The sequence below is a fragment of the Heterocephalus glaber genome, unplaced genomic scaffold, assembly GCF_053883595.1.
Source record: "Heterocephalus glaber isolate CG9 unplaced genomic scaffold, H.glaber_assembly_v1.0 deba00000122, whole genome shotgun sequence".
In the NCBI taxonomy this organism is placed as follows: Eukaryota; Metazoa; Chordata; class Mammalia; order Rodentia; family Bathyergidae; genus Heterocephalus; species Heterocephalus glaber.
In genome coordinates, this window is record NW_028258138.1 from 78,892,132 (window position 1) to 78,917,112 (window position 24,981).

The 24,981-nt window shown below is 51.9% G+C and overlaps 2 protein-coding genes across 9 annotated transcripts; both read left to right on the plus strand.

Annotated features, from left to right (window-relative positions):
• Positions 1–513: 513 nt before the first annotated feature.
• On the plus strand, positions 514–11,923 carry Il17re (interleukin 17 receptor E). 2 transcript variants are annotated; one of them, XM_004835306.3, is made up of 15 exons: positions 514–645; positions 955–970; positions 2,521–2,618; positions 2,859–2,994; positions 3,127–3,266; positions 4,087–4,155; positions 5,542–5,608; positions 6,557–6,732; positions 6,813–6,860; positions 6,943–6,988; positions 7,123–7,277; positions 9,253–9,321; positions 10,142–10,193; positions 10,271–10,369; positions 10,810–11,923. In XM_004835306.3, the coding sequence occupies exons 1-15, from the start codon at positions 514–516 to the stop codon at positions 11,445–11,447; spliced, it is 1,941 nt and encodes a 646-aa protein (XP_004835363.2). In that variant the 3' UTR covers positions 11,448–11,923. The 2 variants fall into 2 exon arrangements, with proteins under 2 accessions (XP_004835363.2, XP_021116117.2); XM_021260458.2 differs by lacking the exons at positions 514–645; positions 955–970 and having other exon boundaries at positions 2,696–2,994.
• An 815-nt stretch (positions 11,924–12,738) lies between these two features.
• Positions 12,739–24,869, plus strand: Il17rc (interleukin 17 receptor C). 7 transcript variants are annotated; one of them, XM_004835310.4, is made up of 18 exons: positions 12,753–13,050; positions 13,330–13,351; positions 13,548–13,700; positions 13,895–13,969; positions 14,052–14,161; positions 15,747–15,858; positions 16,180–16,224; positions 18,012–18,151; positions 18,357–18,416; positions 20,225–20,279; positions 20,359–20,540; positions 20,631–20,681; positions 21,519–21,564; positions 21,718–21,839; positions 22,106–22,165; positions 22,830–22,878; positions 24,003–24,098; positions 24,234–24,869. In XM_004835310.4, the coding sequence occupies exons 1-18, from the start codon at positions 12,946–12,948 to the stop codon at positions 24,848–24,850; spliced, it is 2,100 nt and encodes a 699-aa protein (XP_004835367.1). In that variant the 5' UTR covers positions 12,753–12,945; the 3' UTR covers positions 24,851–24,869. The 7 variants fall into 7 exon arrangements, with proteins under 7 accessions (XP_012929561.1, XP_004835367.1, XP_012929560.1 ...); XM_013074106.3 differs by having other exon boundaries at positions 12,763–13,050; positions 20,631–20,690; XM_013074107.3 differs by lacking the exon at positions 16,180–16,224 and having other exon boundaries at positions 12,739–13,050.
• The last annotated feature ends 112 nt before the right edge of the window (positions 24,870–24,981 follow it).

Consider the following 24,981-nt stretch of genomic DNA (forward strand, 5'->3'; position numbering starts at 1 on the left):
TTAAATGTCGTGGCAGTCACCTCTGTATCTTCAGCACCCAGGGAAGTGCAGTGCCTAGTAGGTCTGTTAACTCTAAGTGAGGGAATGAAGCAGTGTCTTTAGGGGACACTCAGGTTTAAGAGCATGTTAATGGGCAGGTCATATCTGCAGGGTGTTTCAGTTAAGAAATGGGTACACCACCCCCCAACCCAGTGCTGGGCCCTTTCTTGTTATTTCTCTGCCATAGCAAGAACCCTTTATCTTTCAGGTGGGAATAGTAGGGTTTTCTAGCGAACAAGGTACATCTGTCCATCTTTCCATTGGTCCCTGGGTTCCTTAGTTTTTCTCCTTGGAGAAGGAATGTGGCCAGGCCTGCTGGTTGGGGTTGAGGAGGAGCTTGGGGTAGGGCGGGGCCGGGGCGGGATAAAGCCAGGGCTTCGGGTGGTACTGTGCTTCCAGCAGCTGCACTGAGGCGTGTTGCCTACCTTCAGGCCACAAAGCCATGCTTTTGGTGCCCTGATTCCACAGAAGTCCATGGGAAGCCCTAGACTGGCAGCCTCACTCCTGGATATCCTCCTGCTGCTCTCAGGCCTCTCTGCCTCTGCTGATATTGGCTGTGGCTACCTGCCGCGCAGGATCACCCGCTGTCTACTGGCTTCTTACGTGGTAAGGTCCCGCTGCTGCTGGATGGGACGCCTGTCTGGCACAGGCCAAAAGCTTCCCACTCCCTTGCCAGGCCTTTCTGGCCTCCCCTTTCCCTGTGCTCTGATGGCAGCCTCAGTGTGTTGCCTACAAAGTTGTGGATGGATTGCCAAGGTCGTGGTGTGCTGAGGGCCTGGGCAGGGTAGAACTGGGAGGAAAAGGGCAGGAGTACATGGCTACTAGTTGGGCCTCAGAGTTGGATGCTTTGAAGCAAATGGGAGTCCTAATAATAACTCTCTCCTTTCTTTTCCCTACTGGACCCCTTGCCTTCAGGATAAGAGTTTTGCTGGTGAGTCATTTCCTGCCCCACTCTCCCCTCACTCCCTTTTGTTCCAGATCCCCAGTAAGCTCTCATTTGTAACTCTTGGTTCCCAATACGGGAGTAGAATAGTATCATTTTTAAAAAGTACAGGGGCTGGGGATTTAGCTCAGTGGTTCCACTGCCTGCCCCGCAAGTGGAAGGACCCGAGTTCGATCCCCAGTACCAAAAAAATAAATAAAAATAAAAATAAAAAGTGCAGAACAAGTCTGGATTTTTACTGCAGTCCTGCTCCAGACTCCATGAGCAGCCTCAGAGAATATACTTCTCCACCTGACCCTCACTTCTGAGGAGTTTAATAGTGGAGGACTGATTGTACCATAAAGCCAATGTCTCTTCTGACCTAGAGGAGGACCAGCTGAGGGACGTGGGGACTCTATACATAAGTTTGTTTCTCCCCTTAACTGGCCCCTCACTCCTATCAGTAATACAACAATGATTCTTCATATTTTGCAGTCTACTGGTAAAATTGTACCTTACCAGGCATGTCCCCATACATTATCTTACTTGACCCTTACAAGAGCCCATCTTTGTTAGTGAAGAACTTGATACTTAGAGATGTTCCATAATTTGTCCAAGGTCATACCTCCAGGATGTGTTAAACCTCAGCCTTAAATTCTATTGGTCTGAGGTAGGAGGGACCTCCTTAGACTCTTGTCACTCTATTTCCTTTCCATCTTACACAAGAAGTTGTCCCCATATCCCTTGTCATACCCAGTTGATCCTCCTCATCTTCACAAAGCACTGGCATGCTCAGGTCTGGCACTGGCCCTGATCTTTGTGGCTGCATATGGTATCAGGTCCTTCTGATGTGAAAAACAGCCTTTAGGGCCATTCTCCGTGGAGGTGTGAATTAAGGGCTATTTGGGGACCAAGGCTATTTGTTTCACCAAGGCTGAGACAAGTGGGACTTGTTATAGGACAGATTTTTGTCCTATTGTCAACCTCAACAGGGACTTAAAACATCCTAAAAGAGCACTCTATGACTGATACGGGAACAACTGTATGGCACTGTGAAGGTGTTAATCTTTTCAGTGGTACCAATTCTGAAATATTTGATTTTTATGAACTTATTTTTATTACTTTTTTTTTTGGTACCAGGGATCAAAGATCAAATTCAGGACTATGAGCTTGCCAGGCAGGCATGGCACCACTGAGCTACATCCCTGGTCCTATTACTTCTATTTGTAAAGCAGGATCTTCTTTCTTATTCAAGTCTTATTTTCATTGCCTTGCCTGCCATATTAAATATCCATATACTGCTTAAGAATTAGCAGTTTCTAAATCTTCACTGTTAGAAATAATGAATACCCTTGTATATGCACAAATATATATAGCTTTTTCTCTGTTTAAGATATTTATTAATTCTTTTTTATTGCATCATAATTTTCAGGACTCAGTTCACTTGATGTCATTACTGTCTTTGACTTAAAATGGCTTTCTATCCAACATTAAGCCACATCCCCAGGCAAGGGAGGGGCCACAAAGGGCAGAATGCTAAGTGTGTCCTCCCTGCACAGGCCTTCAGTGGGGCTGGTTCCACCTCCTGGTGCAGAAATCCGAAAAATCTTACAAGTTCAAGTTCTGTCAGAGCCACAAGATGCCAGCATCTTCTCAGGTACTTTCCCTGCCAGTTCCAGCCCTACCCTATGTTTCTTAGTCCTTTTCTTTCTAGCCTGTCATTTTATTCTCCAGACACATGAAGGAGGTTGAACATGTGACCACTACACAGTAAAGGAAACTGAGGCCAAAAGAGGTTGAACAACTTGTCTGTGGTTCCTCAGGTTCTAGAGGTAGAAATAGAAGCCAGATTAATTCCTGGCCTAAAGCCAGTCTTGTTCTCTGATTATACATGAAGCTGCTAGGTAGCCATTCCCTGTCTGAGAAGGGCCATCACATTTCCATGCCCGGCCCAGACATCGCACACAAGGGTCTACGCTACAGAAGGACCCAACCTCCAGATCCAGGAGCAGTGAGCTCACAAAGGCTTGCAGGTAGGCATGGGATGGGACAAGAGATGGTTTCAGCTGAGTGGTGCTATGTATGAGTAGTACTAAGCATGAGTAGTAAGTATTAGTAGTACTAAAGCCAGGAGGTAAAGCTACTGAGTGTCCATACCTCTGCAGGACCTGAGTTCACCTTTGAGTTGCTGCCTGAGGCCCAGGTTATTCGGGTGACCATTCCTCCAGGTCCAGAGGTCAGTGTGCGTCTTTGTCATCAGTGGGCACTCGAGTGTGAAGAGCTGAGGAGTCCCTTTGACACCCAGGTATGGAGTGTCGCCCCTGTATGAAGCCAGCACACACTGCTGAAGCACATGGAGACACCCATGTTTAGGACCTCTTACCAGATGAGATGTCTGGCATGAAGGCTTCTTCACACTAGACAGGAAAGAAAAGGGTCTTGTTGCTTGGGAGGAGAGGAAGGGGAAGGGCAGGCAGAATTCCCGAGGAACAATGAGCGACAAGTAAAGAAACAAGTATGGCAGATACACCAAAGGAGAGGCCCCTCAGTGTGAGTCAGTTTGCGTTAAAGCCTTTTCAGCTTGCCCAAAGATTGTTCCCCTGAGAACATAACAAAGTAGTCAAATATATGTTTTGGTACCCTTCCCTCACTCATACTTTGTTCTGCCCCTCAGAGAGTAAAATAGCCCCCGATCTCTTGCTCAGACCCCAACAGCCCTCCTCAGCTTCCAGTCGTCATAGATGCCACTGTATACAATTGGTTTGAGACGATACTGTGCCCCAGAGGCCCTCAGCTCCCTTCATTTTTAGCCTTGTGATTACTCACAACTTCACCATGATGAGTTAATGCTTCTAACACCCTGTGGACGTAGAGTTGCAGCTGAATAAATACAAATTCCTTTTGGTGTCTCCTTCACCACCAGTCCATTTAGAGCACCTAAACCAAATGGCCAGCATGCAGAGCAGAGACACTGTGAGAGGAGATTTTTCAGTGGAAGAAAAAAGTTCCATATAAGGAAAAACAGACTGAGTGGGCCAAGGTCCTGGTGTCTTCCTCTCCTTGTCCATAGTGCCCATTTTCTTTCTCACATGTCTTCTTCTCTCCCTTTGTTGCTTCTTTAACAGAAAACTGTGGCTGGGGGCCACACTTCAGACCTGCCTTATGAATTCTTTCTGCCCTGTCTGTGCATAGAGGTGAGCAGAGGATAATGTGTAGGTTGTCCCTGGGTCTTTGGTCAACCCTATTTCCAATGTCAGGTTTGTTGTTTGGGTTTTTTTGGTACCAGGGATCGAACTCAGGTCCTGTGCTTGCGAGGCAGGCAGCAGAACCACTGAGCTAAATCTCTGGCCCATTACAATGTCAGGTTTTAAAGAGATGAGGTGGATCTGGGGGTATAGCTCAGGGGTAGAGCACTTTCCTAACACACATGAAGTCTGGGTTTGATCCCCAGCCCCACAAAATAAAAACAAAAAAAGACTAGTTGGTTGTGGTGGCACATGCTTGTAATGCCAGCACCATGGGAGGCTGAGACAGGAAGATCACAAGCTCAAGCCCAGCCAACTTAGCGAGACCCTGTCTGAAAACAAAAAGTTTTAAAAAAAAACAAAGGCTAGGAATGAAAAAAAGAATAGAAAAGAAAGCTGTCCAAAAAAAACAAAGAAAGCTGGGGATGTGGTGCATGTCTGAAATCCCAGCACTCTTGGGAGACTGAAGCAGGAGGATCACCATGAATACAAGGCCAGCCTGGAGTATATATCGAGACTCTGTCTCAGAAAGGGTGAGTGAAACTGGGGATGTAGCTGAGTGCAAGAGCCCTGGGTTTAATCTCCGGTACAAAAAGAAAAAAGAAAAAAGGCTGAGTGTCACTGAGATGCTTAGAAAGACTGGTATCAGCTTGGCTACAGCCACACATGGTCAGAGGCAGAAAGGTCCTGCTGAATAGACCTGTTAGTGAGACCTCAGCCTCAGCCTCACTCAGCCCCAGCTCTCGGTGGTCCAGACTTGGCCTCAGTCCACAAAAGCAGAATGGACACACATCACTGTGTGTTCCATATGACTCCAAAAGTCCTGGCCCCACTAGCCCTCTATTGCAGTCCTCCTTGTTTTACAAGTCTGATGTGTCTAGCAGAAAAACTGCTTTGGACTAGTTAGAAAACAACAGGGCCAAGGAGAGGATACAGCAGAGACCTGGTGCATCAAGCAACTGACGGTGGACAATAGCCGGCTTTTGGGCAGTCCAGAGTGGGAGCCAATACAGGCCCTGGGTGCTTGAGAATGGCCAAAGTAGAGGCCAGGGAAGGCTGAATTGAGGAGTATGGACCTCATGATCTCCTTCCTGCTGAGATTGTCTCCAGGGAGCAGAGGAGTCAGCCCCTCACTTGGCCACCTCTCTCCTTGCTCTGAAGGTCCTCCCTACCCTTCTCCACATTCCACCTTGCTTCCCTCCTCAGTCCCTTCTAGCTCAGTCTGCATCTCAGTAAAAGATGAGCCAGGATGAATGCTAGGTCTGAGTGCTATAGGAAAGGCCCTTCCTTCTGACTCTCCTTGCCTGCTCTCCTACCCCCATGCCCCCACCCCAGGCATCCTACCTGCAAGAGGACGCTGTGAGACGCAAAAATTGTCCCTTCCAGAGCTGGCCTAAAGCCTGTGAGTATGGCTTGTATGCACTCCTGTGCACACACAACCTCTCTGTTTATGTCTCTCTGTCTCTGTTTCTGTCACACACACACACACACACACACACACACACACACACACACACACACCACACTTCATACCCGTGTTGGAAGAACCCCCCGGTAGGCACCTTCCCTGGAATCACTGGGGTGAAAGCGATAGTATGTCTACCAACCGCCTGCCAATAAGCTGAGAGTACTGAGCATTGTAGTTGAGAGGGTCACAAAGATAAGACCCAGGAAGTGATGTCCCAAGAGGATGGGCCAGAGAACTGGGTTCACCTCACAGCTCTCCCATTTATTCTCTTCAGAGCCCCTCTTTCTTCATCTGTAAAATCATGAGTTTTCCCCTGCCTGGTTTTCAAACTGTGTGGGGGCTTGAATTAAATATTCCAAGTGCAAGTGATAGGTAAGTCTAAAGTGCTGTATATATGTTGTTGTCTTCAGGGAGAGACAGGCTGTTCAGACACACGTGAGCAGCATCAAGCAGACTCCAGGGCACATGGGGCAGGGTGATAGTTAAGCACTAGGCTGCAAGGCATGAGCTCAAAAAGGGGAAAACCCCATGAAGGCTGTTGTGAGCAGAGAAGGCCTCTCCTGGGAGCTAGAACAAGAGTGGGGCTCAGAAAATGGGCAGGATTTAGAAGAGGGAGACAGGAGGGGAAGGTATTCCAGGTTTTGAAAAGAGCCTAAGTAGATTTGGAATAGGGACATAGCAAGGGCCTGGCCAGAATGGAAAGGAGACTGCTGGGTATAGAGATAATAAAGGATACCAAAGTGGGGATGCTTACTGACTGTACCTATTTGAGCCAGGAACTGTGAACTTTCAACATCATCCCCTGGTGCCCTGGGGATGGGAGAAGCAAAATGAGGCTGGAGCAGGGCTGAGGCCTCACCCTCTGACCTTGCTGCTTTCCAGATGCTTCAGACCTCTGGAAGTCAGCGCACTTCACCGACTACAGCCAGCACAGTCAGATGGTCATGGCCCTGACACTCCGCTGCCCACTGAAGCTGGAGGCCTCCCTCTGCCAGAGGCAAGACCAGCACAGCCCCTGTGAAGACCTCCCCAATGCCATGGCCCAAGAGTCAGAAGGAGTAAGGACATTCCCCCATCCCCTGAAACCGAGGTGGGCAGAGCTGGAACCCAGACTCCCTGACTGCCCTCTCCTTCACAGTGGTATGTTTTAGAGAAGGTGGACTTGCACCCCCAGCTTTGCTTCAAGGTACAACCATGAACAAGAGGGGCGGGCAGAGGGAATGGCCAGTGCCTGGGTCATGCTAACTTGCTATTCCTATATTACCCAGTTCTATTCAGAAAACAGCAGTCATGTTGAATGTCCCCACCAGAGTGGTAAGCCAGTAAGCAACCTCAGCTCAAACCCCTCCCCACATTTCACCCTCACCCTGCTGTAATGAACCAAACCCTAGCCCAGCCCTGACATCTCTGTCTGCTATAGCCCAGTTCTGATCCACTTCTACAAACAGGGTCTCTCATGTCCTGGAATGTGAGCATGGCCACTCATGCTCAGCAGCTGATCCTTCACTTTTCCTCGAGGATGCATGCCACCTTCAGTGCTGCGTGGAGCCACCCAGGCTTGGGGCTAGACACATCCGTGTCACCGGTGTATAGCATCAGCCAGGTATGGCCTAGCCAGGACCCCTATGAGGTCCTTTTGCTCAGAGCACAGTCCCAGTATCTTCATTACCTAAGTGAGACAGACCTTGGGTGGGTGGAGGGAGCAAAGCCCTGACTTGTATCATCTGGTTAATTTATCTACTTGATCGGCTTTGTCCTGCTGGTTTGCTGTCAGTCAGTGGCGATCCCTTATGGGACAGTTGCTAGGGCTTCCACTTCCTGAACTTGCAGGGATGACAGAGGCAAGGGAGTGGCCCTCCCACACCCAGCTGTCCTCTAGCCTCCCTGAACCACTGCCTGATTTGATACTTATTCCTCCTTGGACCCAGCTGTCCTCTACCCACTCTCCTGCCTCCACAGAGCACCCATACAGAAGTTCTTTGATGCTCTCAAAAGGGAGCACCTAAGGTTGGTGATGTAGAGTACTTGTCTAGCATGCCTGAAGTCCTGGGTTCAATTCTCAACATTGAGAAAAGAAATAGAGAGTCCTTAGAAGCAGAAATGCTCTCAGTACAATACTGTAAAGATGTTTAACTGGATTATGTGGACTAAGAACAGCTGACTAGCAGACTGTCTTCTGTGCATCTGAGATTAAAAAAAACAAACTCATAATCAAAGCCTGGTATGGTGGCACACATTTATAATCTTAGCACTCAGGAGGCTGAGGCAAGAGGATGGCTGGGAGTTTGTGGCCAGCCTGGGCTACATAGTAAAACCCTATCTCAAAAGAAGAAGAAAAAAAGGCTGGGGATTTAGCTCAGTGGTTCCGCCGCCTACCTCGAAAGCTCAAGGTCCCGAGTTTGATCCCCGGTACCAAAAAAAAAGAAGAAAAAAACCCCAAAATAATCAAATACACCCACAAAACTATAGCACCACGTTTAGAAGAAACATCAGTATTTTCAAAAACAACAACAACAACTGTAGCACCAAGTTAAGGATGACTAGCTTTTTCCAGTTCTTTCTTAAATGCTCACATGCAGCTTGGTTGTTTTGTATCCTAAAGGGCTGCCAAGCAGACTGGTGGTAGCCAATACTTAAGATTTAAGACGTAGTCATGTGCAGTACTCTAAAACTGAGGCCCACATCTATTGACTCATCTGCTTCTATGATCTGGGAAAAGACTAGCTCCATCGAGCTCAGTCATGATTTGTGAGCCACTATACCAGTGTCTGGTCATGGCTGGCTGGAGAGCGAGGTCTGAGACAGGCATCGAGTGTGGGGTAGGTGTGGAGGGTGGTCCTGAAGGGTGGAGACCGGTCCACGCCCCCCTTGAGCATCCAGAACACAGGGTGGAGCCACATTCTGCCTATGGACAGAGAACAATCCTGTCCCATTTGGGATACTTTTACTGAGTCCCTACTCTGAGCCTACCCTGTGTTGGCCCTGGGAGAGAAAAGAATAGTATGTGATACAGTCCCTGCCCCGAGTGGTCCACAGTCTAATGATAGCTACTACTAACAAATGCACATACACTGCAGTTTACTCCCAGTTGCTGTTCCTACTAGCCCTCCAAAATACAGATTATTGTCCCCAACATATGAATGAAGAAGAAGTGAGCCTCAGAGAGAGGTAACCCATCCCTGCACAAAGACCATGCAGCTAGGAACTTTGAGGCAGTAGTCAAGCCTGGACTATGTCACCCCTCTCCACAGCTCCCCTACTTCCCAGTGGACAGGATGTCCCCCTGGTTTGTGAGCTGCTGAAGACAGTGTCTTTGCTCACCTTCCACAGGTCCTGGCACAGCAGGCATTCAGCATGTGTGTTGTGTGTTGTCTCAGTTGTAGTGCAAGCTGAGATCTGTGAAAGATCAATGGAGGCTGAAGTGCTGGGGAACTCTTGTCTTGGTGGGGTGTAGCTCTCAGCCTCGGTGGCTTGGGGGTGGGCAGAGGGCAGGATGGTGAGGAGCAGCATGACAGACTCAGGCTGGACACAGCCAGATTTGCCTCTGTGAGGAATCATTCAGCTCTTCGTTTCCACAGACCCAGGGCTCAGGCCCAGTGACGGTGGACCTCATCATTCCCTTCCCGAGGACAGGGAGCTGTGTCTTGGTAAGGAACCCCACCCTCCCTCTGTACCCTCTCCTGGTGTCTATGCTATAGACAGCACATATAGAAAATGGACTCTGTAGAAAGTCTGGTTGGCCAGTATAGTGTTGTATTTATTTAGTTTTGTAGTACTGGAGATTTCACTAATCCTCGGCCCTTATTTTATTTTATTTATTTATTTTTTGGTACCGGGGATCAAACTTGGGTCCTTGCACTTGTGAGGCAGGCGGCAGAACCACTGAGCTAAATCCCCAGCCCTTTATTTTATTTTTTAAAATTTTGAGACAAGGTCTTGCTGAGTCACTAAGTTGCTCGGGCTGGGCTCAAACATTTTTTGTTTTGTTTTTTGGGGGTTTTTTGCTATATAATCCAGGCTGGCCTCAAATTTGTGGTGATCCTCCTGCCTCTACTTCCCAAGTGCTGGTATTATAGGTGTGCTCCATGACCAGCATATTTTTTTAAAACTACATTTCTGGCTACTCCTGAGAAATCAGAAAACCTAGTGCTCTGTGTCCACATGGGGGCATGGAGACAGTGGCCTCGAGCCCAGTGGTATCTGACTTTTTCAGTTGGCCTGTTCTCTCCAGGTCCTCCCGGCCACCTTGGTCAACTTTGTGAGTTTACTTTTTGTGTTTGGCCCCATCATGCTTCCATTTGCCGCCCTTGACATGTTCTGTGCCAACCCTGGAAGTGGACCAGAGACAGCCTGAGCTAGAGAAATTCCCTAACCTGTGGGGACCCTCTCCTCACCCCAAGCCTCCTTCAAGGGACCCTGGAAGGAAGGGATGCTATGCTCACTGGGGTAGGGGCTCTGTGCCCTCAGGTGTGGAGGTCTGACGTCCAGTTTGCCAGGAAGCGCCTCTTGTGTCCGGATGGTGAGTTCCTGGGCAAGGGGTTAAGAGGGATGTTGGCCACTGAAGAGTGGGGTTTGGATTCATGTTGCTTGTTTCAGCCTCTCACAGGCACCTAGGGCTCTTGACCCTGGTGCTGCTGGGCCTCTCCATACTCCTGGGTGTTGTTGTGGTCCTCACCTGCCGGCGCCTGCTGTCAAGTAAGCTCACCTGGGGGTAGCCAGGGACTCAGACTTGTCCAGTCCTAGTCTAAATGCCCTCCCTCCTCCCCCCACTCCCCATGCGGCTGCCCCCAGTCTCTGCCATGCGAGGGGGTGGGCCTCAGCCCCCCAGTGGGCAGGGATGGTTATGGCAGTCCCAAGGACCCTCTGCAGGTAGTCTGCACCTTGACGTCGGTCAAGTACACAGGTCAGTAGTGCAGAAGTCCGGCCTGCGCTGCACTGGCAAGCCTGGAGCCCTGACTCTTGCTCGCTGGGGAAGAGGCGCCTTTATCTAATTAGCTTCCAAACACCGAATAGGCTCAGGCTGCTTTGATACTGACTCCTCAGCGCCGACAGGAACGGGGAGAGGCTGAGAGGACAGGGCTGGGTCCTTCCTGCTCCCCCAGCCAACCCTGTTCAGGTGTTGCTCCCGCCCCTAGGCCCAGACAGAGCGAGGCCCGTGCTGCTCCTGCACGCCGCAGACTCAGAAGCACAGCGGCGCCTGGTAGGAGCGCTGGCTGAACTGCTGCGGACCGCGCTGGGTGGCGGTCGGGACGTGATTGTGGACCTTTGGGAGGGGACGCATGTGGCGCGCATGGGCCCACTGCCCTGGCTCTGGGCAGCGCGGGCGCGCATGGCCCGGGAGCGCGGCACCGTGCTGCTGCTGTGGAGCGGCGTGGACCACAGCCAGGTCAGCGACCCAGACCCCCGCTCCACGCCACTAAGCGCCTTCCTCTGCGCCGCCCCGCGCCCGCTGCTGCTGCTGGCTTACTTTAGTCGCCTCTGTACCAAGGGCGACATCCCCCGGCCTCTGCGCGCCCTGCCGCGCTACCGTCTGCTTCGTGACTGGCCGCGCCTGCTGCGGGCGCTGGGCGCGCGACCTTCCCCCCAGGCCGCCCTCTGGGGCCACCTCTGGGCTCCGCGGCATTTGCGGAGCCGCCTGGAACTGTGCCGCCGGCTGGAACTCGAGGCCGCCCAACTCGCCCACCGACGCCAGGCAGAGCTCCACTGCGGTCCCAGATGTCTGCGACCACCGCCAGGCGCTGGCTGGAGCCCCGCCATGGGCCCTCTAGCCTGAATTCCCAGACGCGCCTCTGAGAACTGCTGGCTGAAAAGCCTTCTTGTCTGCTTCCCGGTCCTGGAGGCCCAGCCCAAGCCTTGGTGTACAGTTTCCTCATACTTGCCTGCCTGCAAGAATCCCAGTTCTCAGAGAGACAGAGAGACAGACACAGAGAGCTGTCTCCCTACTTCCTCTCTTCACAGCTCCTGAAGGAGAGCAGCTTGCATCGCTCTAGTCTAGAGGCAGGGCAGGGTTGGGAAGGCAGCAGCTAGGTCAGTCCCGAAAGAGGCTGGGTACGGGTGCGGGGTTGGGGGGAAAACCTCTTTGGAGGCCAGGGTTCTGCCTTTCCAGACCCAGGTCCTGCCCATAAAGAGAAAGAGGAAGGTTGACTCGAGATTGGCCCCTGGTGGCCCAGACAAAGGGGGCCACACGGGGTGGGTGGGGGTATACAGATCCAGAAAGACCAATAAAGGCAAGCATGGTGGATAAATGAAGGAACACAGTGTGCTTCTCTGGTGTGGCCCTGATGCTGCAGTAGTCTGGGGAGAGTGCATAGGCCTGCCTGGGCGCTGTTTGTGTCAGCTTGTGAGCCCAAATCCTCCACATGGGCACCTGCCTGGTGTCCCTTGCTCACCCACGAAATGCCTGGGAAATGCAAAGGAGGCCTCCTGAATCCTCATCGTGATTCTTCCAAAAGGAGAGAGGAAAAACAGGCTCACAGGCCAGGGATTTAGCTCAGTGATTCTGCCACCTGCTTCGAAAGTGCAAGGACTGGAGTTCCATCCCTGGTACCAAAAAAGAAAAGAAAAAGAAAAACAGGCTCACTAGGCGGGGTGTCCATTGTCATTCACCTAGCTGTGGCAGCTGCAGAAGGGAACCTCTGGGTCCTGGGTTCTTCCCCCATACCACACTTGAGTCTAGGCCAGGCAGTGGTGAAAAGCTCACTCACGTGCCGGTGCCCTTTGGCCCTGCTTTTAGAATTCCTGTGCCACAAAAGGTCATTGAGGCCAGGAAAGTGTGTCATGGGACTCTGGGTGTACACTGAGAGGGCACTGGGTGGGCTCCTGGGTAAGGGTCACATGAGAAGTGGAAATGTCGCTGGATGGCCCAGGCCCTGGAGTACACTCAGCACTCTCTTCCGCAGCCATGATGCTGTGCGGCCTTCCCCAGGGCCCCTCCCAGCCAGGTGTCAGCAGTAGGGAGAAGACACCACCCCAGTCCTTGGCTGCTGGCTTCCAGGCCTGGATTGGTGGGAGGGACAGGGTGGGGCGGGAACAGCCAGCTGCCTGCTGGGAGCCAAACCGAAAGCACTCTGCTGGAACTGGACGGGCAGTCAGGGCTCTGGGAGTGAGAGTGCTGAGCTGTCCATCGCAGGGACCCTGAAGGCTGGGGAGGAATTCCAGCCCCCGCCACCCACAGACCCTGGGCTAAGTGAGGGAAGGCAAGAGGTGTCTGCCCCCCCCCATTGGGGGGGCAGGACAGGGCCTCAGGCTTGGTGTTGCCTGGCATCTGGAAGATGCCTGTGCCCTGGTTCCTGCTGTCCTTGGCACTGGGCCGAAACCCCGCGGTCATCTCTCTGGAGAGGATTGTGGGGCCTCAGGATGCTGCCCGCTGCTCTCCAGTGAGTCTGGGGCCTTGGGAGGGCTGGGGAGGGCTCAAGGCTCCGAATGGGCCCGTCAGAGCCCCAGCCTGGTTTCTTCACTCCTGTCACCACCAGAACTGCCCTGGCTGGTCTGTCTGGTGTTGGGCAAAGGTAAAATAGGGGAAGGGGCAAGAGCTGATCCTGTCTGCTGTGGGAGGAGCTTGCAATAGCCAATCCCAGCAAGAGATAGGCAGAGGTCTTGGGCAGAGGAAGGTGCTTAAACTTGGCATAAACTGATTATCCTTTCCTTCTTCCCAGGGCCTCTCCTGCCACCTCTGGGGTAGGTATCACTACTTTCACAGAAAAGAGAACTTCCCAGCTTGGGGAAGGGAGAGGAGCCATCCCAGCCCCATCCCCACCTGCCCACCTCTGCAGCTGAGGAAAACCCAGGCTCCTTGGCTGTCTGGGGTATCAGCTGCAATCAAACTGGGTTCTGAACAGCTTCAGTTCCCACCCCACCCTTCATCCATCCACAGATGGTGACATGCTCTGCCTGCTTGGGAGCATCGAGGCCGCGCCAGGCCCTGTGCTGGTGCCCACACACCTGCAGGCGGAGCTGGTGCTGCGGTGCCACCAGGAGACCAGCTGTGATCTCTGTGTGCGTGTGACTGTCCAGCTGGCTGTGCATGGTGAGCGAGTCATCCTGTGACTGTGCATGTGCACATGGCAGTGTGTCAGGAGCACAGGCCGAAATACCCGCACTCCAGTGGGTATCTGCAGGTTGGGCCCTGCTTCCCAACATTGGGCTTTCTGGAAGAAAGCCAAGCTCTAAGCCAGGCCAGAGCAAGGGCGTGACCTGGGTCTCACTCTCCGGTCCTTTCAGGGCACTGGGAAGAGCCTGAAGATGAGGAAAAGTCTGGGGAAGCAGCTGAGCCGGAGCTCAAGGAGCTGAGGAACGGTGAGAGGAGCCAGCGGGCCCAACTGCTCTGCACCAGGGCTGCCCCACAGCCATTGGTTCTAACTCCTGCCTATGCTCCCAGCCTCTCTCCAGGCCCAAGTCGTGCTCTCCTTCCAGGCCTATTCCACTGCCCGCTGTGTCCTGCTGGAGGTACAAGTGCCTGCTGCCCGGGTGCAGTCTGGTCAGGCTGTGGTATGTGAAAAAAAACACCACCTTCTAGACATGAGATTTATACATCACTTTAACATGTGTTATCTCTAAGTTCTGGTTCGAATCACAGTAGCAGGAAAGACCTTTCAGCCCTTTGTTCCTCAGTTCTTCTGTCTGTAAAATGGAACTAAGAATTAGTTCTCCTTCATATGTTTGACTTTGTGAGAAACTATCAAACAATTTTTTTTCAGGGACATTTCTACTATTTTACACTCCCACTAGCACTGGAGTTCTAGTTGCTTCCCATCTTTGCCAAAACTTTGTATTATAATTTTAAAGTTTAGCCATTCTGTTTTATATGGAGTGGTATGTCACTATGTGGGTTTATTTGTTTGTTTGTTTTTTATGGTGCTGGGGATGGAATCAAGGGTCTCCTGCCTGCTGAACAAGTGCTCTACCCCTGAGCTAAACCCCCATCCAGTATCGTGATCCTGATTTGTACATTCCTTATGACTGAGGAAGTCAAGCACCTTTTCACATGCTTATTACTGTGGAGGTCATCTATCCCATGTGAAGCTATTATTTTTCCGAATCTTATTGTTTCTGTATTTGAGTTCTCTACCACTCATTTCTCAGCTGATACAGATATGCTTGCCAGATTGTCATTGGGGGTTATACTTTAATAAAAGGTGCTAAGGGGAAGAAAGAGGCAGGGTTGCTGGCACATACCTGTAATCCCATTTACCACATGCCTGTAACCCCATCTACTCTGGAGGCTAAAGCAAGAGAATTGAAATTCTAGGCCAGCCTGGGCAATTTTAGCTAGTAAGACCTGGTCTCAAAAACTAAGAAGCTCAGTGGTAGAGCACCCCTGGGTTGAATTCCCAGTACCACAAAAGAAACAAGGAGTCCTACTACCCTATCTGTAACACACTTGGTGAAATGCCTATCACTGAAGAGTCTCAATAAATTTAGTTTCTTCTTTCTTTTGTAACCCTGAAAATGACCCCCATAAACTATGCATTATTATTGCCCTCCCTTTCCAGATAAAGAAACTGAGGCTTGAAAGGTGGTTTGTGGGGCTCTCTGACTAAGAAGACAAATCCCATCATACCATGGTGCAGACCTCGGTATAGGGAGGCCTGTGTAGTCAGAAGTTCTGACTCCATTGGAGCCAGATGACTCAGAGCCTTGATGTCCCCTCCCGCCCCACCTCTGCTCCAAGTTAGCAAACTGACCTGTGGAAGAACTGCTTGGCCACCTCCCAAAGCAGTCCTGAGGACCACTGAGGCACTGAGCTAGGGACTTCTATCGGGAGGGGCTCCTACATTTGTGTTGGGGTGTCTTATCAGCTCGGTCTTGGCCAGGGCATCCCAAACAGCAGGGCTGAGGCAAGGACCCAAACAGCTAAGGACTGACTGTGCCTGCTTTGCAGGGACTCTTTACAGAGGATGTGTGCTGCGGACCTGGGGTGCTCCAGGGGGAGGGAGTCTAATGGTGTAGATGGGAGGCTCTCCAGTATACACAGTCGTTGGTTGGAGGAGGGGCAGTGAGCAGAATGGTCCATGCAGGGAGCCCAAGCCCTGGCTGGATTCTGAGGCTGACACCACCCTCTCTCTCCTTATAGGGCTCTCTGGTGTTTGATTGCTTCGAGGCTGCTCTGGGGGCCGAGGTTCGAATCTGGTCCTACACTCAGCCTAGGTACCAAAAGGAACTCAACCTCATGCAGCAGCTGCCTGGTAAGTGCCCCAGAGCCTCAGAGGTCCCAGGCATGGCCTCCACAGGCTCTGTCCCCGTGCCCACTCCCCTCCTGCTTTCAACTTATTTCTATCCTGTCCACTTAGGCAGGGGCCTGAGCTGGCCTCCTCCTGAGTCAGTCCCTTGGGCCTCTCTCTCCAGGTGACATGGCCTCCCCAGCCCTTGGTGTTTTGTGCACTGAATAGATGTGGGTGGCCTCTAGGGGACAAGGAGCCCTTCCCAGCACCCCCATGTGTTGGATTGCCCCCCTTCTTTCTCTGGGGCCCAGACCCACTGGATACATTTCTGTGATCTCTCCCCAGACTGCAGGGGGCTCGAAGTCCGGGACAGCATCCAGAGCTGCTGGGGTAGGGGCTAGGGCCAGTGGGCTGGGGGGAGGGAGGGCATGTCTAAAGTTAGGGTTAGGGTTAGGACAGAATTAGATTCAGATCTGGGCTGCCACACCCTGGAAACTCACAGAGCACATTCATTCATTCATTCGTTTGTCCATGCATTCATAATATATGAAGTGCTGTAGCTGCTATTCTGTGCCTGGCACTGGAAATAAAAAGATGAATCTCTCACTTATAACAAATATTTATTTATACCAGGGACATATAGAGGGCCAAAGCATTCTCAACATTGTGGTGCCCCCTTCCATATGTCAAAATAAAATTAAACCTGAAATAAGGGCTAGGCTAAGAAAGTCAAGGTTCTGGTTTTTCTTCTATTTTACTTTGGACTTTACTTTTGTTTTTTATTTATTCTATGTGTATAACGTACATGCAGAAAGTACATGAGTGCATTGATCTTAATGTCTGGTTCAGTTAGTTTTCACATACATGAATACACATGCATCACTAATATCAAGATATAAACACTGATTATTAAATTCTTTCAACTCCATTTTCTTTTTGATCTCTTTAACTTAGATTTAGGCTGCTTCTTTGTTAACCCACTAAATACTACTCAGAGCCAGGTGTGGTACAAGCCTGTAATCCTAGTACTGGGAGGCTGAGACGGATCACAAATTTGAGCTCAGCTTGGGCAACTTAGCAAGACCCTATCTCAAAAAAAAATTAAAAAGGATTGGGAATATAGCTCAGTACGAAGGCCCTGGGTTCCATCTTCACTGCCAGGGGTAGGATGGGGTGGGGTGGGGACTGCTCAGCACCAGAGCTTTGAAAACATAGATACACTATGTATTTCATTTCTTCCTTCATTCAGGGGACACTGCTTTACTTATTCAATAGATATGTACTGAGCAGTTATGCTGCACCAGGCATTGCCCTAGCACTGAAGTAAATCAATAAAGAACACTGACAAGACTCCTTGTCCTTATGGAGCTAGGAGTCAGGGTCAAATTTAGGCTGAGGGAGGACAGGATAAATGCACGGAGATTGATGCACACAATAAATTGGATGGTGATTAGAGATATGGAGAAAATTTAAGGAAGAGGGATGGCAAGGTTGGGCACTGCAGCAGTGGGATGACCTCACTTTACTAGAGGAGGTGAGGGAGGGCCTGTGCCAGTATTGAGAAGGATTCTCTGTGGAGAAAAGAGCCATCACAAAGGTCCTGGGGCAGGACTGTGACATGGTGGTCAAGGACCAGCAAGAAACCCAGTGTGTCTGCAGCAGAGTAATGAAGGCCACTAATTACTAAGAGTAATTAAGGGTGCTAAGAGATGAGGTTAGAGAGATCACAGTGTTAGATTGGTTGAGGCCTTGCAAGGTGCTGTAAGGACTATACCTTTTTTTTCATACTGGGGATCGAACTCGGATCTTTGTGCTTTCGAGGCAGGTGGCGGAACCACTGAGCTAAATCCCTGGCCCAGGACTAGACCTTTTACTGGGACAACTGGGGGGCTGGATGAGAGGGTTCTAGAACTAGAGAGTGATTTGTTTACTAAGCACTGCCTGCTGAGGGAGACCAGGGAGAAGAGCTATCCCAACACCAAATACCTCCATGGGCCTGGTTCCGGGCCAGTGGCTAGGACAGGCTTGTCTGAGATAGGGACACCGCCTCTGCCCCCAAGGGCTCCTAGTCTAAGGGTATGAATGAGACTCCAGAGGACCAGTTTATGAGTACAGCCCAGGTGTGGGTGTGCAGAAAGGTGGGGTGTAAGCTGTCCCCTTTGTGCCTCCCCCATCAGTCCTGCCCTGGCTCAACGTGTCTACAGATGGTGACAGTGTGCACCTGGTACTCAACGTCTCTGAGGAGCAGCATTTTGGCCTCTTGCTATACTGGAATCAAGTCCAGGGTTCCCTAAAACCCTGGTGGCACAGAAATCTGGTGAGGCTTCTCCCGTCTATCCCCAGATCCATTTCCATTCTAGGGTGATGCCCTTCTAAGGGTGTGAATACATGATTGAAGGGGACCCTTGAAATGTTCACACCCAGAACAAGGGAACCTTGGTGGGGACTTCTGCTTGCCTGTTCCTCAGCCTCCCCCCTTCCTCTTCCTTACCTTCAACTTCCCTCCTCTGCTTGTCCCCCAGACTGGGCCACAGACCATTACCTTGAACCAAACAGACCTGGTTCCCTGCCTCTGTATTCAGGTAGGAGCAGAGTACAGCTGGGAGCCAGGGGGAGAGGACTGGGAGGTGGTGAGGGGCGGCCTCACTTCTCAGCGGGCGGCTCCCTGGGGTGGCTGGTGTCCCTCCCTCTCCTTTTGCCTTCCACCTGTCCTGAGCCCTTCCACCTGAGTGCCCTTGCTAACCCTCCACCCACAGTGTCCCACTTCCACTTCATGCCCCCTCCTGTGCTGCTGTGGAGGTCAGAGCTAAAGCCGTGGGCCAGGCTCTTTGGTATCATTTTCGCTTTTGCCATTTGCTGGGTGGGTCACTACCTCTCTGAGCTTATTTCCTATCTGTAAACTAGGAATAGGGTACCCTGCCTCACAGCACTGCTGTAAGGAAGTGTGCCACCTCCAGGGTTAAAAATGTTGCTCTTTCCTCTCCCTCTGCACATCTAATTGGTCATCAGATCCCAGTCACTGAACTCTGAGTGGCTTTCATTCTCTCTCGTTCCATCTGGGGCCAGCTTGGGCCTCTGTCATCTCTCCTTTATTCTTTTCAATAACCTCTGGCTCCACGTCCCTTCCCACGGCTTCTCTGGCATGTCAGGCCCCATACTCTGTCCCCAGCTGAACCTTTCCCACTATCTTTCCCCCAAGATGCCCCTTTACTGGGACTCTGTCATATCTGAGGGAGGTGCCTATCAGGATACACCCACCGCTGTGCCTCAGGCAGTTTTGGTCAGGCAATTCTCACTACCTGAAACATCCTCACCCCTTTTCCAGACAACCAGATCCTCCCAGATCATAGGCTGCCTCTTCCCCAAGGCTTTCCCCCAGTCAGCTGTCTCCTAGCTGCCCCTTGTACGTCTCCATGTACTCTTCTTTCATCCTTCCTTGTCTATGTATACTTCCTTTCACATCTGACCATCTAATTATTTCTTCTTTCCCCATCCCCCTCCTCTTCCTCCTCCTCCTCTGCATTGATTGAACCTGGAGCCTTCACACTGAGGTATATCTTCCAGGCCCTCTTGTTGTTTTTTTTTAAATTTGACATAGGGTCTCACTAAGTGACTAAGTTGCTGAGTCTGGACTTGAACCTGTGATTCTCCTGTCTCGGCTTCCCACATGCTAGGATTACAGGTGAAAAGATAGCCTTAAAAAGTCTGTTGAGGGCCGGGGATTTAGCTCAGTGGTGCTGCTGCCTGCCTCGAAAACGCAAGGTCCTGAGTATGATCCCTGGTACCAAAAAAAAAAAATGTCTGTTGAGCTAGGTGTGGTGGTACAGGAGCCCAGCTTGGGTAATTTAATAACTAAAGGAAAAAAAATTTTTGAAGGGACTCTCGATGTAGCTCAGTGTGAAGGCCCTGGGTTCAATCCCTTGCACCACACATACATATACATGGACATACAAAGTTTGTTGAAAGAATAAATGAGTGGGTCCTTAGCACCTACACAAACAACATGCTCATAAAGCGATCATGGATGAAGTGTCACCCATCACTGAACACCCCGGTGCCCAGTGCTGCCAAGCACAGTAAACACTCATTAAAAGTCCACTGAAGGGCTGGGGATTTAGCTCAGTGGCACCGCACCTGCCTCCCAAGTGCAAGGTCCTGAGTTCAATTCCAAAAAAAAAAAAAAAGTCCACTGAAGATGTTGCTTGCACTGGGCATTGTGTTTGCTGAAAGAATACATTTTTGCAGCCAAGCTTTGTAAAGAGCCAGAAGACTGCAAGCACCCGTGCACTGAGCTGAACATGTGTGTCCTGGGTGCCTATTGGAGGCCTGGCGCTTGCTCATGGAGGGAGGGCTGGCTGTGTTGAAGTGACCTGAGCCTTCTTCTTTCCAGATGTGGCCCTTGGAGCCCGACCCGGTCAGGACCAGCATCTGCCCCTTCAAGGAAGGTGAGAAGATTGCCAAGAGCGGCTGGGGATTGTGTGGGTGGGGGACGGGCAGCTGCTCGTGACCCTGTGTCTGCCACAGATCCTCAAGCGCACAGGAACGTGTGGCGCGCAGCCCGGGTGCAGCTGCTGTCCACAAAGAGCTGGCGGCTGGACATGCCCTGCTCACTGCCCGCAGAAGTGATGCTGTGCTGGCAGTCACCGGGCGGGGACCCCTGCCAGCCGCTAATGCCACCGCTGTCCCCGGAGAATGTCACTGTGAATGTAAGCGAGGCGGAGGGTGGCGCCCAGAGCAAGAGAGGGAGGGGCCCAGGGTGTCTCTGTCTGCCCTCACTCACTCCCTGGTTTCCACAGAAGGCGAGCGAGTTTCCTGTGGTGGAAGGCCACCCCAACCTCTGTGTGCAGGTCAGAAAGGTGCTTCGGGGTGCTGGACCGGGGTGGAGACCCCCACACAAGCTGCAGCTTTGCACCCCTTTATTCTTGGGCTCTAGGGCATAGTGCTTAGCAGCAGCCTCTTGAGAGTTTCACTGATTTTAGCAGTTTGCAGGACCAGAGCAAGTCACATCAGGCTCCTCAGGTGTCTCAAGCAGATGGTAATAGGTGCTCCTGGGAGAGGCTATGAAGAGGAAGGAGAGAAGTGCCTGCCTTCAGGACTGCAGACTAAACTGCAAATGTTAGCTGCTCCAATCATTGCTATCACGATCCTATTTTCCCACCTGTAGAACAGCTTGCTAACATCCAAGGATTATTATAAAATAATGCTCAAGATTTACTGAGCACCTACTCTGCCAGGCACTATCTTAGGCACTGTGATCTGTAGGTGAACAAATGTCTCTGTCTTCAGAGAACCAATGTTCTAATGGAGAGTGGGAAACAATATTCCATAGCAAAATAGAGTCAGCTTCCATCGTGTACAAACACCACGGTAAAGGTGGGGGGCAAGGGAGGACCGAGGTTGTGACTTTAAGTGGGGTCTCTTTGGGAAGGTGGCTGATAAGAAGGAAATGCTGTACTTTGTTAAGGCCTCAGAACACCTGTGAGCACAGAGGCACTCACGGCTAGGATGGAGGATGATGGAGTGGCTCATCATCATGCAGCCCTGGGCCAGGTTTGCCTAAACCCAGGTCCAGAGTGCAAATTCCTACCCGACAGTCTTCCCCTTGGCCTGCCCCTTCTTTTCTGGCCTTTCAAGTATAGCTCTTGCTTTTCCTCATGGCCCTAACTCTGCCCCCTTCCGGACAGGTGCGCAGCTGGGAGAAGGTACAGCTGCAGGAGTGCTTGTGGTCTGGTGAGTGGGGCCCCTGCATGGCTGGGGCAGGGCTGCTGTAGTCAGGGTGCACCTGGAGGGCCGGCTTGGGGGATGAGTTAGGGGACGGGAAGGGGCTGTGGCAGCTCCCAGCAAGGCTGGGTCATGCTCAGAGTGCCCTCTCACTCCTCCCAGACTCCCTGGGGCCCCTCAAGGATGATGTGCTGCTGGTGGAGACCCAGGGCTCCCAGCACAACCGATCACTCTGTGCCTTGGAACCCACGGGTTGTACACCACTGCCCAGCAGGGCCACCACGGTGAGGGCCAGGGGACTTTCTCCCACAGACCTCACCAGGTCCATCTCAAACCTGGCCTCTCATTTTCACTCCATCCACAGTTCCCCTACTCTGTGCTAGACCTTGTGCTGATCTCTGGGGATGGGGTGTGTGTGTAACTCAGACCTGGGCTCTGTTCAGTAGCCACTCAAGTCTTCCAGCTCTTCTCCCAGTTTTCCCAGCTGCAGTCTGGCAGTCTCCTCAGGGTGCTCCCCCAGGTGACAGCCTCTAATCCCTTGGCTTGGCAGAGGGCAGCTCACCTTGGAGAGCAGTTGCTGGAAGACCTACAGTCAGGGCAGTGTCTGAAGGTGAGTAGCTAGGAGGAGGGCCCCGCCCCACTGCCAAGAACAATACCCCTAAAACTAGCACTCACCTACTTACTATCTATGCTTTTTTATGTCCAGCCCTGAGGAAATTAAAGGAAGCACAGTTCTTGTGCCCACGGAACTCATGCTGGCTAGACCAGTACACAGATAACCACACTCATAGGTGCTAAGTAGTTCCAGAGAGAGCTTCAAGGCAGCATGCAATTCCAGCAGTTGAGATGCTGAGGCAGGCGGTCACTGCCAGTGCAAGTCCAGTCTGGGCTACATAGTGAGTTCAAGCCAGCCTGAATCACATAGAGAGACCGTCTCAAAATACAAAACCAAACTTAAAACAAAACAACAACAAAAAAAGGAAAGATCTCTTCTTGTGAGCCAGATTTGCTTCTGGGGTCAGGGTTTGAACCCAGGACCTGGAACATGCTAAGCCTGTGCTCTTCCACTGAATTAAATCCCTGCTCGTTGTGGGCACAGAAGTTGGCCTGTAGGCAGTAGACATGACTTAATCAAAGGCAGAGCAGCTTCCAGTAACGCGCTGTGGTGTGGGAGCTATTCATAACTGGGGCTAAGAATCTGGAGTCAGCTGCCTCAGAAATTGGTGGGTGTTGAACACCAGGCTGGGAACTTGGGGCATGTTTGTGTCTTACAGTTGTGGAATGGTGACCTGGGAGCACTGTGGGCCTGCCCTGTGGACAAGTGTGAGTATTATGAAAACTCCCCTTCCCATGCAATAGCTTTGTTCTTCCTTGGGCTCCAATGACTCAGAGGGTTGGTCATTCCTTTATTCATTCAAAACACATGAGAGCTTGCTGGGACCCCAGGAACACAGAAAAGACAGAATCCTGCTCCACCAATAGAAGGCTAAAAGCACATAAGCCAGATTAACCAGTTACTCTTAGGGGGACCTGACAGGTGGGATGTGCACTCAGGGCAAAGTTTCTAGCTGCACTCTGAAGGCTGAGATAGGTGAAAGGAGCAGAGATGCCTTTTTTATTTTGATGCTTCTGGGGATTGAATGCAGGGCCTCTTGCACACTAAGAGGTTCTCTATCACTGAGTTACGTCCCCAGCTCTTTTTGAAAAAGATAGGGTCTTAAGTTGTCTAAACTGACCTTGAGCTTTTGACCACCCTCCTCGGGCTCCTGAATAGCTGAAATTAGGGGCATGTGCCACCATACCCTGTCATAGTTGCATTTTGGTGAAGGTACTATTTTGTGGGTTGTTTTTTTTTTTTGATACCGGGGATCGAACTCGGGACCTTGTGCTTTTGAGGCAGGTGGTGGAAATCACTGAACTAAATCGCTGGCTGTGGGTTTTTGAGAAATTCAAAGGCTTCAATATCTACTGACTCCCCTGAGGGTCTTGGGCAGGCAGGGCTCTGTTAGGAAGATACGCCACAGGAGGGAATTTGGGCTTAATGTTTAGACCAGCAGAACAGAAGCTTGCTGAAAGGTTATAATAAAACTTTTAAGATCTTTCCAGCTGCCAGAATTGTGAATAGACTGGAGGAAAAAAAGAAAAAAAAGAAAAATAGCCATCAGTTCGGAGGCTACTGCAGTCATCTGAGGCAGCAACGTCAAGGCCCCAGCAGCCTGGGGCTTAGGGAACAATAATACTAGCTGGCAATTGAACCCCCTGGCAGTACTGCGTTCAGGGCTTTGTTAGTAGTAGTGGTACTCCACTTTTACAGATGTGAAAACCAAGGCAGAAGTCACTTATCTGGCCAAATCACTCGTGTCCCAGAGCCTTAGCGTTTCTCCTCTGCGAAACGGGGTGAAGTTCGAGGGTTCTAACAGCCTGTCTTCCTCCTCCGGGTTTCGCAGACGTCCACCGGCGCTGGGCACTGGTGTGGCTGGCCTGCCTGCTCCTTGCTGCTGTGCTTCTCTTCCTGCTCCTCCTCCGTAAGGACCGCGGGAAAGGTGAGCACCCACCTGTCCCGTGTAGGCCTGGAGACGTCGGCTCACAGCTGTCCGCCCTCTCCCGACAGTGTGGCTGAGGCCCCTGGAGCAGGGGATCCGCCCCACTCCCACCCTCTGCTCTGCTCTCTCCTACAGCTGCCGCCGGGGTCCGTGCGGCCCTGCTGCTCTACTCGGCGGACAACACGGCCTTTGAGAGCCTGGTGGGCTCGCTGGCGACGGCGCTGAGTCGGCTGCCGCTGCGCGTGGCCGTGGACCTGTGGAGCCGGCGCGAGCTGAGCGCGCAGGGCCCGCTGGCTTGGCTGCACGCGCAGCGGCGGCAGACCCTGCAGGAGCGCGGCGTGGTGGTGCTGCTTTTCTCGCCTGGCGCCGTGGCGCTGTGCCGAGAGTGGCTGCAGGATGGACCGCCGGCGCCGAGAGCGCACGGCCCGCACGACGCTTTTGCTGCTTCGCTCAGCTGCGTGCTGCCCGACTTCCTGCAAGGCCGGGCGTCTGGCCGCTACGTGGGCGCCTGCTTCGACGGCCTGCTGGCCCTGGACGCCGTGCCCTCGCTCTTCCGCGCCGCGCCGCTCTTCTCCCTGCCCTCCCAGCTGCGCGGCTTTTTGAGCGCCCTGCAGGGGCCCTGCGCGGCACGCTTCGGGCGCCTAGAAGACAGCGCCGAGCAGGTGGCCCGCGCCCTTCAGCCAGTCCTGGACAGCTGCTTCCGGCCCCCGCCACGCGGGTTGGGCCCGGAGTTGGAGGCAGGACTTGAATAAAAGCACAACTGGTTTTCTACACCCGTCTCCGCCTCTGACCTCTCTGACCTCTGCGGCGCGGCGGCTACCCAGGCAGCCGTTTCCCTGCCTGCCCACGGCCCTTTAAAGTCTGGACAGGTGCAACTCGGCGC